This window comes from Passer domesticus, chromosome 1, assembly GCF_036417665.1.
Source record: "Passer domesticus isolate bPasDom1 chromosome 1, bPasDom1.hap1, whole genome shotgun sequence".
NCBI lineage: Eukaryota > Metazoa > Chordata > Aves > Passeriformes > Passeridae > Passer > Passer domesticus.
The window spans coordinates 139,730,439-139,745,426 of NC_087474.1; the positions used below are offsets into that span (position 1 = coordinate 139,730,439).

The window sequence follows — 14,988 nt, forward strand, 5'->3', positions numbered from 1 at the left end:
GTTCCTGAGTTTACTAAAATACAGTTAAGAACCTGTGTGTGCTGGTCAGCAGCAGGCTCAGCAGGAGCCAGCAATGCACCCTGGCAGCCCAGAGGACAAACCCCTTCCTGGGTGCATCAAACTCAGCATCCCCAGCCGGTCACAGAGGGGACTGTCCTGCTCTACAGCCTTGGGGCAGCCTCAGCTTGAGCTCTGTGTGCTGCTCTGGGCCCACAGCTGAAGAATGTGGGCAAAGGATGAGAAGGGGTCCAGAGGAGGGCAACAAAGGTGGTGAAAGGGATGGAGGCAATGCCCTGTTTGAAGGGACTGAGGACTTTGGGCTTGTTTCATTTGGAGAAAAGGAGGCTGAGTGGTGATCTCACAGCTCTCTACAGCTTCCTGAGGAGGGGACATGGAGAGGGAGATGCTGAGCTCTTCCCCCTGGTATTTGGGGATAGGACATGTGGGAAAGGTTCAGAGCTGTAGCAGGGGAGGCTTGGACTGGACATCAGGATGCATTTCCTTACTGAGAGACTGGTCAAACACTGGAACAGGCTTCCTGCAGGAGGTTGATGCCCCAAGCCTGTCAGTGTGTAAGAGGCATTTGGAGAATGCCTTTAATAACATATTTTGACTAGTCAGCCGTGAGTTGGTCAGGCAGTTGGGCTACATGGTCATTGTCGGTTGGCCAAAACTGCTTCCCTGTGTCTGGGGTACTTAGATTCACTTATTTCTCAACCTGAGAATATACTGCACTTGTAGTTCCCAGCATCTAAGATGATGATGAAAATACCAGGCTATAAGCAATTTGAAGGGAAGATGCATTGTTTTTTCTCCATTAATCTCCATCTCCAAAAAATATCAGAACACGAGATTTTAGAAAAGTGAAAAGATGAAGAATCTCTGAAACCTGAGCATTGGAATACTTAGTATCGAGAATGCTGACTTAAAATTCTAATGTATAGAATATTGCTTCTTTATTTTACAGTAAACAATTGTTTTCCTTATCCCAGATCTTGATTGCTAGTCCTGGGAGCACTCTCTAGCCTGACCTGAGAGCTCTCTAGCTCTCTTCTGTTGGTTGTGTTGAACTAATTTTTTGCAGAACACCTGAAGCTACTGGGAAATTGCAACTCTTTGTACACTTTATATTGTCTCTACACCAGTTTGCTTAGTTGAGTACTTCAAATATAAACTTTGGCACCTTATTTCCTGCTGAATTTGCTGCAAGCAGCAGCTGGTTCCCTGAGGCTGTCTAGCAGAGTTGTGATCTGTGCCTGGGCATTTGTTAGAAGATCTGACTGACTTGCACAAGTTTTTACACCAGTGAGACATGTACATTAGACCTTGCTGTATAGGAGTCTGGTTTTGCTAATGAAAAATTTAATAACTTTGCATTTACTAAGCAGTTTGATGCAAAAGGGGCAACAATGGGCCAGTCTTACGAGAACTGAGCTCTTAAAATGCTTAAGCACTAAATTATTTCAAAGGAAATTGCCTTACTGTGGCATTGTCAATATTTAATTCCAATTTTGTACTCTTCACAGTAATACTGATTGCATATCTGTTTAAGTATTTACCTTCACTCTGTTTGTTTCTACTTGTACCTTGAATAGCAAAACACCTTGCAGTAGCTTCATGCAAGGGAGAGGTGGCTTTAAGCTATCTTTTATTATCAAGGACATGGTAACCCAAATGTCTCCTTTGAACAAATTGTGACATAATGGTGCGAGTCATTATAAAGGCAAATGCCAAGTCTTGTGGCACACTGCTGATTAGGGGAGGGAAAATAACTTTTGACTTGTGATAGAGCATAACTATTTTGAGTTACAAATGTGTCTGGAATTTTGATATGTTTCAGTAGTTAATTCTGCATTCTTTGTTGTTGTTAGGAGCTGAAACTGCCGTTTACTTTTTTAAGTGGGCATATTCATGAGCTTCGGATTCATGTGCCATGGACGAAACTGGGATCAGAACCAGTTGTCATCACTATCAATACAATGGAATGCATCTTGAAGTTGAAGGATGGGGCTCAGGTAAGAAATGTCATGAATGCTTTTCCAACATTGTGAGGTTCATGAGAATAAGAGCTTCTGTAGGCCACTTTCTTGAGTCTTCTGAAGGATTTGGCATGTGAAGTTGTGATCCCTTTCATTTTCTGAGAGGCTCATGTTTTTCTTCTTGTCACAGCTAATATCTTCCTTTATGCTTACTTTTAAACTCGTTATTAGCTGTAGCTGTGTTCTTGCAGATATGAAAGCAAGTTAATAGTGCTCTGTCAGATTTTTCCTATGATAGAGAAGAAATGGATTTCAAGAGCAATGCTGTGTGCTTCCAGCTTCTGTCTTCCAAGCAGCAGTGCTGGTTGTTTGAGTCAGCTGGATGTGGCACAGATCAGCACTGGACATTTTTCAAAAGTGGTGCTGCTGTTATTGAAGGAATGCTTTGAAGATCCTGGAGTCTAAGTAATTTTTGCCTTTAGTAATTATATTGCTTGCTTGAGTGTCCTTGGAAGACTTCTTGTATGTCAGGCTCTTCAGGGATTTTTTTTTCTTTTGGTTGCTCAGAATAAATTGTGCATTAGGCTGTTTTCACAGGCCCAGGTAAGGATTCCTTTTGACATAATGAAGCTAAAATATGCAGTGCCTCAATTTTTGTCATATGTCTAACTTGGTTAACTAAAAAGTACCTGGTTATGTTGAACTTGTGGGGTTTTTTTAATCAGCATGATGCTTTAATTAAATTTAATTTAAGAGGCTTACAAGTTTGTTTTGCTTGTTGGTTTTTTAAAAGCCTTGTTCACATTTTTTGTTTCAACAGAGCTTCATTTATATTAAGGATCATGCAAACAAAAATTCCTGTTTGTGAAAAACTTAAGTGTTTGGTGGGGTGCTTAACATTTAACATCAATAACTAGATACAAGGCAGCAAGAACACTGGAAAACACTTTCCTGTTTGATATTTCTTGATATATCCTTTTACAGTTACAGAACTAAGAGGTTTTTTTTTTTTCTGGAGTAGAAAGCTCTAGTCCTAGCCACCCACAGAGGACATGTTTGCATTCTGTAGTTACACTTAATCTGTGTGCATGTGCATATATACACACCACCAGCCAAATATTAAGTACTTTTCCAATGTTAGTAAGGTAAGCTTTTGAGACCAGATGTTCCATGAGATGTGTGTTTTTGGGAGCAGCAAATTGCAACTAATTATGAGTTGCAGAAAAAGATTTGTAGCCCATGACTTTGTGCAACCCAGAACTAATATTTGATATTGGACCTTGCAGATGGCTACTGCTGAAATGATCAGATTTCCTGCTTGCATGGTATTTGAAACTTAAATTTTGTGGTGCATACATCAAAAGGTCAAGTGTCATGAATGTAAAACACTCTCAAAACAAGTATTTGTTACAGATGTTTAAGATTCAGAGGCAAGAAAAGAGTTTTGAAAATTACAACTGACATTTGAACAAATTATTCATTGGTATGTATGCTCAGGAGAGTAAAATTTGAGTCTGTGCCATAGAAGGATTATCTTTGATGAACAAGAATGTAGATGAAAACACTTCTATGCTATTTTCTTAGGATATAGTTTAAAAAGTTGACAGGTTGAATTTCATTTTTTGAATTACTATTTGAAAGTGTTCAAAGTATGGCAGCGTACTCGGCTAAAACCAATTGTCATAAAAAATTTTGTAATCAGTGAATAAAAAATATGAATGAAATATTTCTATGGAAAATGGTAGTGAAATGAACTTTCAGCGAGTTTAGCTCCAGTTGGAACTGTTCTGCCAGGAACTTCATGTCAGTGAAGAGCACAATTAGCAAGAAAGCTTAGTTTAGTTCTCAAATTGATTGGCTTGACCCTGTATTTCCTTCCTCAGGTGAGACCTCTAATGAGCACAGGGATAATTTCACCTGAGTAAAAAATAAAGTTCTTGACCTCAACTTAGTGAGATGTGTTTTCTTTGGAAAGGTACTATTTCACAGAAATGTGAAAAACAATGTTTCTCTTGAAGATATATGAAGGTTAAAATACATGGCATTGTTTGAAGCTATTATCCAGTGGACCCTACAGATTTTGTAAAAAGGAAGAGAGGGTTTTGCTCACATCTTTGAAGAGTATCAGTTCCCTGGGGTGCTTTTGTGATATGTTTTACTGTGATGCTGTGTCATTGTTCGTTCAGCTTCAGTATTAGTTTAATTAGGTTTTTTGTTGTTCATGCTTATTGCAGCATCTCCTCAGCTACGTTTGAATTAGACAGTAATGGCTCACATTGTAGTTGTATGCAAAAAATCTTTTTCTAAGCAGAACTGTGGTATAAGTGGTAAGGTCACTTAATGATGTACAAAATCCAGAATTCTGTAGAATTAGTGGCATTTACATTTTGAAGGTCTTCACTTTTCCCCCTTTTCTTTTGTGCTTTGTTTCCTTTTTCTCCTTTTCTACATCTGGCACTACTACTTCTAAAACCCAGGTGTTTATCTACAGTATCCACTGTGGATACTTTACAAGAAAATGAAACTGAAGTGCATCAACTTTGCAGTGAGTAAAGGGCTGTTCTATTGGACATGCTTTGTTTGTGCACTTTTGGTTATAACTTTGGTTAGTGTCAGTACTTGAAATAGAATTTGGCTGTGAGGTGTTTCACATTGCTTTTTGATGTCTGTCAGCCTAATGCAACTGTGCCTCGCTTTTTTTTTTTTTCTTTTCTCTCTTGATCTAATCTTCTGCACCACTGAGTTTTAAGTATGAGCATTTATAATGTTCTCAAATATGTTGGTATGATGTTAAAATCTGTTCTTAAACACTTCAATGGGATTCTGAAGTTTCCTTGACTTGTATTTCAGTTGTAGTAATTGACTTTCCCGACTCTGTTCTCCATGAGTGTTATATTTTGTTTTAGAAAGTGGTTGAAGTTCCAGTATTTTATGTTCTTCTCACTACCTATCTCTGTATATTAAATCTCTGGACTTCATATAGAATTGAAACCACTTTTGAAAATCTGTATTGGTTGCTGCTTTTTCTATGAGAGGTTTTCTCCCTTTGTCCTGTTGGATTGTTCTTTCTCTTAACCTCTCTAACTCTTTCTCTTCTACACTTTTTTTTTCAATATATTTGAAATTGTTTGCTACTTTTTCTTTCCCTCTCAGTGCTAAGATATCTCCATGCTCAAACCAGAGGCTTTGAAATTCAGGTAGTGCAAATTGGGAAGGACAAGCCTGTAAACCTGTGTCTATTTTCTTCACCTTCCTCCCTTTATAACTAACCACAAGATTATTCATCATGTTCCACCTTGAATGCTATGGTTTTTTGTCTTGGAACTGATGTAAATGAGGAGATCTAGGGGAAATGTGTTACTTGTATTACTGCTTCACATTTGAGCCCTTGCCTTAAGAATACAATGCGCCAGAAATATGGTCATGTGTATGAAGGCTCCCTGTACTCCAAGGATAATTAATTATGGAAGTGGGGAAGTCTGTTAGGTTGAAGCACTTAGAGGCACACAGGGAGACCAAGCAGTTTGGGTCAGCATGCAGACAACTGAGCACTGCTCCTTTCATGAGGCATTACCAAGAAAGTTGTGAAGGAGCAGGATAACTTTGTGGAGGCAGTGGAGAACAGCCCACAAGCATGACTGTCAGAATACCAGACACATTCTTACCTGACTGCTGCTAGAGACTGCCACCAAAGAATGCTGGAAGCAGAAATTGGTCTTGACCAGGAAATGACTGAGATGGGAGATAAGGCGCGTTGACAGATTATGAAGGACTTTGAAGGGGAAGACAGAAGGCTTGTGTTTGGTGAGGGTATAGTTATATGAAGTCTTTGCTTAGGTGGTAGAGCTAGTTCCAGATCTGAAGCAGTGCTCTTTTTTTCCATCACCTGGGTTGTAGTAGTTCTGTTGAATGTGGCTGTATGGACAAGCAGTGCTGTTTTTTTCCATTTGAGTCTACCAGTCTGGTGTTGTGTGACAGCAGAAATGCGGTAAGACTTGAAGTCAGAAGACTTAATGAACAGTTTTTAGTGGCTCACCTTTATGCTTTTTATTTGATCATGGGGAAGCTCAAGGTCTTTATTTTTTAAATAAATTTAATTTAGTACTAAATTTCATAGTAGTATATTTAGTCCAGTAAATCTGATACTGAACTTTAGCAAAATTTAAGGCAAAGATTATATAGAGAATTGCTCTATAGGAAGCAAACTATGTTATCAGCTAGTTTTGAATCATATCAAGTTAAGGATGAATATGAAATTCTAATTAAGCAGCCAGTTCAGGATGCTCTTATTTTAATAGAGTAATATCAGAAAAAGGAGGATTTTGTTTCTATGTGCATGCATACAAATTAGTGTATATATATGAGTAGAAAGAAAAATTTTCCATAATATTTTGAATTAAAACAAATCGCTTTGTGCAAATCAGACTGTAATTTAGTGTTTTCCAAAGGTTCAGGAAGGTTTGGCAGAGTCTTTCCTTGGGTTTTGTGCATTTTCTGTCAAGGGCTCTTGTCTGAAGGCTTTTTTTTTTTCACATAGAGCAATTTATAGAAAACGTGTTTTAGGTAGGAGGTTCTCTTTCAAAGATATTATCCTTTTAAGGGATAAATGTCACAAATGTCTTGGAAAAACAATAAACTTACTCTTTCAATAGAGGAAGTAGTAAAGGGAGGCTAAAAAATGCTTTGCAGCATTTGGTTCAGAGACTTTATCTTTCTCCAGTGATTTCAGATGAGAGGCTGAGAAGGAGATGAGCAGCTTTGCTTAAAGCTGGGTAAATAGTCACACTCTTGCATGCTGGGCATGCAAGAGTGACCATGTAATTTACCTATTTTTGTTCCTGCTAACCGCTTTAATAGACTTTGAAAGCAAAGCATCTGATGCTTGCGATTGCAATAATTATGCTTACGTAAGAAAAAATTGCCTTTGTGAATTTGTTCAAACACTCCTGCAGGCGTATTTCTTAATACTCTACCTATAGGAGTCTTGCCACTGCCCTTGTGTTGCCTCAGTCTGAATACCTGTCTTGTTTACCTGAATGCCTATTAATATCTTCCTAATTTTGGACAGTTTTCATGGGGATTTGCCAGCGTATTTCTGTTTGAGTCCTTTTCAGGGCTAAGTAATGGTGGTTTCACGTGTCTGAAACTGATCACTGTGAAGGGTATGAGAGATCCTGCTTGATTCCTTCTGTGCTTCTTCCTGGCTCCTAGGACATCTTTCAGGGTTCATGTGCTGCCTACAGGCGAAGACAGTGTGGCACCTCTGACCTAATCCTACTGCTTAATCTGGGGCAATGAACCTTGCTTTTAGGTGTTAGCCTTACTTTTAGATGTTTCTGGTAAAGAACAAGACTTGTAAGCACTTCTGCTTTCTGGCTTGTGCAACCCTGGATGACATCTTCAACAGCTGTGCTGTACCTAACTCCTGAGAACCCACAGGGATGAGGCATAGTAAGCTGTCCCAGTATCTTGAGAACACATGTGACTTGATGTGAGAAGGAACTGACTGGGAAGATGCTTTTCTGAGCAGCCAAACAGTGGGTGACCAAGCAAGAGAGGGGATGTAAGAGTGCCCAGTGTCAGGCATATTTACTGTGATAGCAGATTCAAGGACAGAAAGAGCAGTCCTAAATATAGTTGGGACTGTATTCTTGCAAAGAGCTCCCATTTTGAATGCAGTTCTTGTCAAGAAAATCTTTTGATGTTGTCAAAACAGTTAACAGTCTTGATCTTAAAGACCCTTTCCAACCTCAATGATTCTATGATTCTAAAATTGGGTTGGTCAGTAGGTATTAAGACTGTATAACATCAGTGTTTTTCAATGGCATTCAGATGAATGCACTTTGCATGTTGTGAAGAGACAGCCGGGTGAGGATATAGCCCTGTGTTGGTATAGGTGTTGCAACTTAAGGAAGCTGCCAGGAGCTGTTTGTAGTTATGGTTTTCCCTTCAGTTCTGTAGCAGCAGTTTTACCAATCATATCAGGATAAGATAATGACAAGTAAACTCAAATCTTAAAAATACCTTGCCCCACCACTCCCATCTGTCCTGGATTTACTCTATTCCTGATCCTCTTCCTCCTCTTGCCAGTGGCACACAGGGCAGTGAATGGGGCTGTGGTTAGTTTATCACATTGCTGCCACTTGGTCCTTAGTGGAAGGACTTCTCCCCGTCCCCAGAGAGGGGTCCCTCCCACAAGGGACAGTCCTGCACAAACCTCTCCAATGTGAGTCCTCCCCATGGGCTGCAGTTCTTCATGAACTTGCCTGAACTATCTCTTTCTACACTGATGATTTTCTTTGATTTGCAAAAAATGATAAAGACAGCCCTCATGATAAATAAAGCTGCAGGTTTCCTAGCTGCCTTGTCATAATTCATAGTACTTCAGTTGTTTTGTATACTCATACAGTTGGTTTGTCTTAGGCATATGGACTAGGCATCTTGTTATCTATCCCAAGTTCACGTCTTGCTTTTCTAAAATTTAGGTATTTAGAATTAAGAATTGTTTGGGGTTTTTTATTATTATTTGGGTATATTGGCTTAGACTGGCTCTTTGCCTTTTTTAAAATGTCAGTTGTGTGTAAGGAAACATGCCCTTGCCAAAAAGGAAATAACACTTTTTAAGTTTTAAACAACTTACTGCCCTCCAAAAAGCCAGTTTAATTGTCCTTTAAATTCAAGAAGGACAAAAATATATTTACTTATGTGTAAATGTGGATTATATACATTAATGTCTCAATACTTTATACACAGTGTATATGAATTTTCTTGTAACTGCCAAATCAATGCCCTGGGTTAGGGGTCTGATGTCTTTTTTAAATGCTTGTGTGGTACTGGTGCTGTACCTCAATTTATGACCTTTCTATAAGCTTCAGAGACTGAAGCTTCAATTTTCTTCCTTCAGCTGGTAAAGTTTGAGGCAACCAGATCAAAATGTGCATATCCTGTAATTCTGGAGTCCACTCTGACTTGCTGTAGTGTCCCAAGGTTATTTACAAAAGTAGGCACTAAATAACCTGTATCAGATTTATGGTGTTGTTAGCTTTGTACACGACACTTGTTTGGAGCATGACTTTTGAAGTTTGTTGGTCTTGTTTGGAACATCAGTTGGAATTCTGTCTTTCTCAAGTAGCAAGAGGAAAGGATAATGGGTGTAGTATGTGAAGGAATGCTGAGGCTCCTAAATGGATGAATGGGTTAGGTGAGAAGAGATTAAAGAAATTTGATGGATGTGAAGTCACCCCAAGACAGGAAGGTAGTGCTGGTGATGCTTTAAGCTTCCATATATTCACAGGTAATTCTAAACAGATTGTTTAATCAGGTGAGGGTGGCACACTTACATGAAGAAATCTACTTGTTTGCCTTGGAACACCTGACTAGCTGAGAAATGTCTCACTTATTTTGGTGGAACCTTTTTAGGATGCCATATTTTGGAAAAAAGTAATCCTAATTTTAGATGTGTTGGAGTAGTTTTCCATGTATGTGTTTTTTTTTGGGAATCCTGCATAGGGCTGAATTTATTGAATGGTCATAATATTTCAGACCTAGTAGTTTAATACACTATTATTTTCTCCTATGCTTTGACGAAAATAGTTTCAGAGCAGATTGCTACAACAGAATTAATGCATGGGTTTGTTCTAAAATAGGTATGGATATGGGGCTTGCTGTTTTCTGGATCAAGTTGTATTTCAACAGAAATCAGTGCTTTATGTGACATGTTTTGGATTTGTACTTTTAAAAAGTCTTGTTCTTTTGGGCAGACACTCTTAAATTAATCTGTGGTTCTCACTACTTTATTTTTTATAATTCCCCCCTTTTTTTTCTTATCCTGTTCTGTTTGTCTTTGTCTCCCTTCCCCCACCTTTATTTTTGCTTCCGTAGCATTCTATAACTCTAATTCTGGAATTTGACTGTAACTTGCCAGTGGTAAGTTCGTATTCCATTAAAAAAAGAAAAGAAAAATTGGAGATCAAATTATGCAAGCCAAGTGTTTGACCCCCAGATATGCACACTTCTCATTATCCATGCACATGAAAACTAATAAACCTCTGCCAAATGCCTGTGTTAAAAAAATAAGTATGATTTGTTTTAACCTAAAGCAGGTACATCTCTTCTCAGCATGAGGCATCTTGTTTCTGTGCTCATCCCTGTATGACTTGTAGCCTGCAATACAGTTTCACTCCAGTGAGCTGCCTCTTACACCTTTTGACACTTAAAATCTGTACAATTCCCACTTTGCTTGTGAGGTAGTTCAAATGTTGACAATTTCAGTAGTGTTGCCCATGTGGAGGAGAAGAGTGTCTCAGAGGAAGCCCATGTTCTTCCTTTTACTTGTTTAAAACTGTAGTTCCTTATTTTCTACTTAGTAGTTCTAGATTCCTTTGCTTGGGGGATTGTGATGTTACTTAACATGTGAGGAAGCAGCAGCCCCACTTACCTGTTGTACTGCACTGCTATAGGAGCTCCTTCTGGGGCACACATTTGTGTGGGTGTATATATATATATATATATATGTGCATTTGTAGTTATGCCTATTAAAGATGACTTACCTCCTGACTTTATTTCATTATTGCTTGATGGTAAGAAGGAACAGGACAGAAGACATGGATTGCACTCAGTACATAGGTAAACAGTTGTTTTGCATTGTTTATAATTTCATGTTAATCCAGTTATAGGGCAGTGAGAGCAGGCAAGAGCCATTTTCTGATTGCTTTATGGGCAGGCACTGTCACATACCCAGCTGAATGGTAGTCAGTGTGTATTTAACTTGCTTCCCTCAAACAAAACCTTTATTTTTTTTTCTGGAGTTCTTTAATAGACTATTGTCACATGGTCTGTGGTCACTAGAAAGCTGCAGACCCCAGACTATTTTATTTACATAGTACAGCTATATTCTGGAAAGTTGAAGAGTGTGAATGTTACATTTGTTTATAAAGCAAAACACCTGAATAAGCTGCGTGGAGAGAGGAGATGATACATAAGAGCTTTCTAGACTGCACAGTGAACTTGGAAGCTGAATGTCAGGTTAAACTCCTGGCAAAGCACCAGTTAGAAAGTGCATTGTTGAAATGTAAATTATGGTTTTGTTCTGTACCAGCTATGATAGTATCCAGTAATTTTTTGGTGGAGTGGCTGTGCTGCTAGGGAGTTGAAAGAATTATATACAACAAAGCAACATTATAGCAGGGAAATGGATGGCATAATGTAGATAATAGAGTTAATGCAGCATTGACCAATTTAACTTATTTTAGAGCTGTGGAGTATATTGTGGGTCTCAAAGTTGTGGATTTGAATGCGAATGCAATAGAATTGCTTTTAGTGTGGCTTAATATGCTATATTTCTGGAAAAAATCCCAAATAGTCAACAGGTTAGTGGGTTAAAAACCCTACTAATATCACTAACTAATGTAACTAATGCTAGTGATTTGCATATGCTTATATATTTCAGATGAGTTTACCTGTGTTAAAGTAATTATTGTCTCTGGGATATGAGTATAAAGAGGGTTTATGTGTCTATGTACAGGAATTTTCTAAAATCTACTTAGAGTGCTCAAGAAGACTTTGTCAAACGTCACCTTTTGGTACCTCCAAAAGGTGACAGGGCTGTTGGCCGTTCAGGTCTTCTGGATATTCATTCCTGACACAGTTTCCCTTGAAGATAATTCTTCAGCTTTGCATGTCATGCTTTTATTGTCACATCAAAATTAGCAGGGAAAATAGCACATCGTCTTGCCAGACACTTCTGTGTTAATACATAATGATTTTTGAAATATGTGAGTACACTAAATTCCAACACTTAGAATTTTCAGGATAATTACAAGTGTTCGATTTGTAAGAGTATGTGTTGGGAGACTATCCATGGAGACAGAGAGGAGGGTGATACAAGAGTTCATCTATTTGAGAAACTGTACTGTAGGATAGTCCTGGACAGAAAATGAACTGAATGGGTCTGTGCTAGCCAGCCAGCAGATCTATTCCTCCCTGCCACAGTTCCTTCACTTCCCTCTGGTGTGTACCAAGCATTTGGAGAGCAGAAGCTGGGATATCACTGATGAGTCTGAATTTGCATTTGCTGTTAGGCAGTTCAGGGTTTAAACCTACACCAGCTGCTTTGAGAACAAGGTTGCCACAGGGTGTCTTCACTGTTCATGGTGGTGCACCAGGTAGAAAGGGTTATTTGGTTTCTTCTGTGCTGTGGTTAATTCAGTAAATTAGTGTTTGGGAGTGATCTCATGGTATGTACTCCTGAATTTTGGAAAGGAACCCATTTGCAAAGGATCATAGACTCACAGTGATTTCTACAGTGTAAGAGCTGGAGCTCAGATACCACAGCATTTCTGATGTTTGTTCCAGAAAACAGGTTTACTAAGACAAATAAAAGTAGTAACATGTGAATGGTGTATTTGTCTTTTTGAAGTATAGAGGACCTGTTCTGATGTGTAGATGCAGTTGTATAAAGTAGAAAGATTAAGCGTAATCCCTGCCCATTTACTGATCTTTACTCAATTTTTTCTTTGACCTACTTACAGCAAGGAAATGTAATGCCAATAGTCAGTGTCTTTGTTCCCAGGTACAGGGAAAAAGGGTTTATATATCATCTTTGGCATAATTCCTAGAAGTTTAGGATCATATTCTGATTCCGCTTTCCCGGTATAGGTCTGGATTACTTCAGTTGATTTACTTTGGAGTAATTCCAGATTTATCCCAATCCAGCTGACATCAAATCAGGACCCTACAATCCAGCTTTGTTTCATGTAGTTGGGTGAAGAGTTTGGATTTGTGTGATTTAATGGGGAATGAAGTGAGGTAATGCATTAAAAAAAATATTTCCTTGGAGAGGAAGTAGTTTTTCCTCATTTGTTGATAGATTAAAGCATAGATAAATTTGTTGGAATGTGTTTTAGCTCCTCATTACAGCAGAACCTACTAGTTGAGAATGGGCATGATTACAGATTTTGTAGTGGAAAAATCCTGCAATTTATTCACCTTTGGTAAAAGATCTTAGAATTCCAAAAGACAAAATACTTTTAATTCTTTCAGCACAAAGCATGCTCTGGAATTATAGCTTATTCTTTTTGGAAGGAGTAGTATTTTCTCTAAAAGCTTATAATGAATTATAAATTCTTAGATACAGCTTAAGCTATATCTAATTCTAAAGAATTCCCTTTACTCACCTATTGCTTGTGACTTAGTTTGAGATAGCTGCACTTGAAGAGTGATTCCTGCTAAATAATTTTGATGTGCAACTGATGTAGATTGTGTTTTATTTTGAACACTTATGGCTAAAAATAAATTCAGTCCCAGTGAACTTCATGTCTTCCAAAAGAATGGGTAAATGTTCAGGTTTAAATGTGTGCTTTCTGTTCTAAGGAAAAATCATTGTCATTGCCTCTTTACAGGCCATAGAACCTGAGGGAAATTGTGCTGTGTTACAGGCAATATGCTGGATCATCCAACTGTTATAAAAGCCTGAACTTCAAATGTAAATATTTATTTCTGTGCCTCTGGAGAAGACTGAACAAACTTGATTCCTCTATTGAGAAATATGATTGTTTTTTTCTTCCCTCTCCTCTGGCGTGTTTTAGTGGTTCTGCCACTGACTTGGCTAAGAAAGCATGTTCTGAGGCCCTCACCTTGGCTTCAAGAGATCCACTTGGCTTCCTTTACACGTGCAAAGGTCCACAGAGCTCAGAATGCTATGAGGTTATCCTTAATTTTCAGTTAAAGTCCTTATGTTTTGCACCCAATTGGAGAATGGACAATGCAAAACTGCTTTTCCTTTTTTATTTTATATGTGTGAATCATTCTTCTGAAAGATTTTTTCACATAAAGGATGTGAGTTCCATTCAATTTGCAAGTATTTTCAGTTAAAGCTGAAAATCTCTCTTAGTTTCATTAGCTATCAAAGCCTGTTAGGCCTGTTAACCTCTCAGCATTATTCAATATTTCAAATTAGTTTAGGGTTTCCAGAAATTAATTAGCAGCAGCAGTAATAGGTGATTACTTAGAATTCAACTCAAAAATCATTGGTTCCTGGTATTCTAGAAGTGTGCTGGTAATGTGGGACTGCTTTTCAAAGAACCCCAGTGGTTTTCCACGCAGTTCTAGGAGGTGAGAGGCCTCCTGATCAATGCAGTCAGTGCTGCTTTTCTGTCAGCTATGGGAGCACAGCAGTGTTTCAGTCCTTGGGTGGGTGGGCTGCTCTCAGGTTTGTTTTTTATTGCTAGTGGTAGGAGAGTGTCATATTTCACAGCTTCTGGAACACTTTCTGTAGGTGAGTATCATCTGGATTGTGTTCTGTAGTTCTGCCTTCTGGAAGTCTCTGCCTTCCTGTATCTCTACTGGATTCCAGGTGTTTAAGCTTTCTACCCTGCAGTTTTTACCCAGCAGGGCCTGAGAAGACCTGAGAAAGAGGGCAGACAGGAGTGTGCTGCTGACTACATACTGCTACAGACTCATTCAGCCTGTTCTTGATGGTCTGCCCATATGTTCCTCAGATGTGGACAGTGATGATGTTGTGGGATAAATGCATTGTTCTGGCAGTGGGAAGTGGACATCTTTCTTGGAAGTTCTTCAACCCTTTTCCCAGCATGCATTTAAAGATGGGCTTATTATATGATGGGGGAGAGGCTGCAAGCCCCCTAGATAAAATGGTTGTGGGGAGCAGAGTGCCTGCTTCACTGCAGTCATCTGGTGTGCAGCTGAGGTTCTCAGGAGAGCGGCCAAAGGGAACAAGCTAGATGAATTGTCCTGCCATACCGCATATGGCCTGTGGGTTATAAGTTGTTCATCGTTGATACTTGCTTATGATCCTTAAGAACATTAGGATTTTGCAGTAAAACTTTAGAAAAATACTTAACAGCATGAAAAAAATCTGCTTAAGCCACAATGAACTCTCTAGTTCTTTTTACCAGCCTTTCACAAAGAGAGAGCATCTGGTGGACAGAATAGATCAGAGTCCTGAGTGCATATGCTAGTGGTTTCATTGTCATCAACAGGCATTACATTT

General features: G+C 38.7%; 1 protein-coding gene across 7 annotated transcripts in view; it reads left to right on the top strand.

The window, feature by feature from the left end:
* Nucleotides 1–14,988, top strand: part of VPS13B (vacuolar protein sorting 13 homolog B) — a 426,582-nt gene that overhangs the window by 6,478 nt on the left and 405,116 nt on the right. For all 7 annotated transcript variants that reach the window (XM_064392805.1, XM_064392810.1, XM_064392794.1 and 4 more), the window contains exon 3: nucleotides 1,872–2,015. In XM_064392805.1, the coding sequence (XP_064248875.1) occupies nucleotides 1,872–2,015 (144 nt within the window). The remainder of the gene's footprint in view (nucleotides 1–1,871; nucleotides 2,016–14,988) is intronic.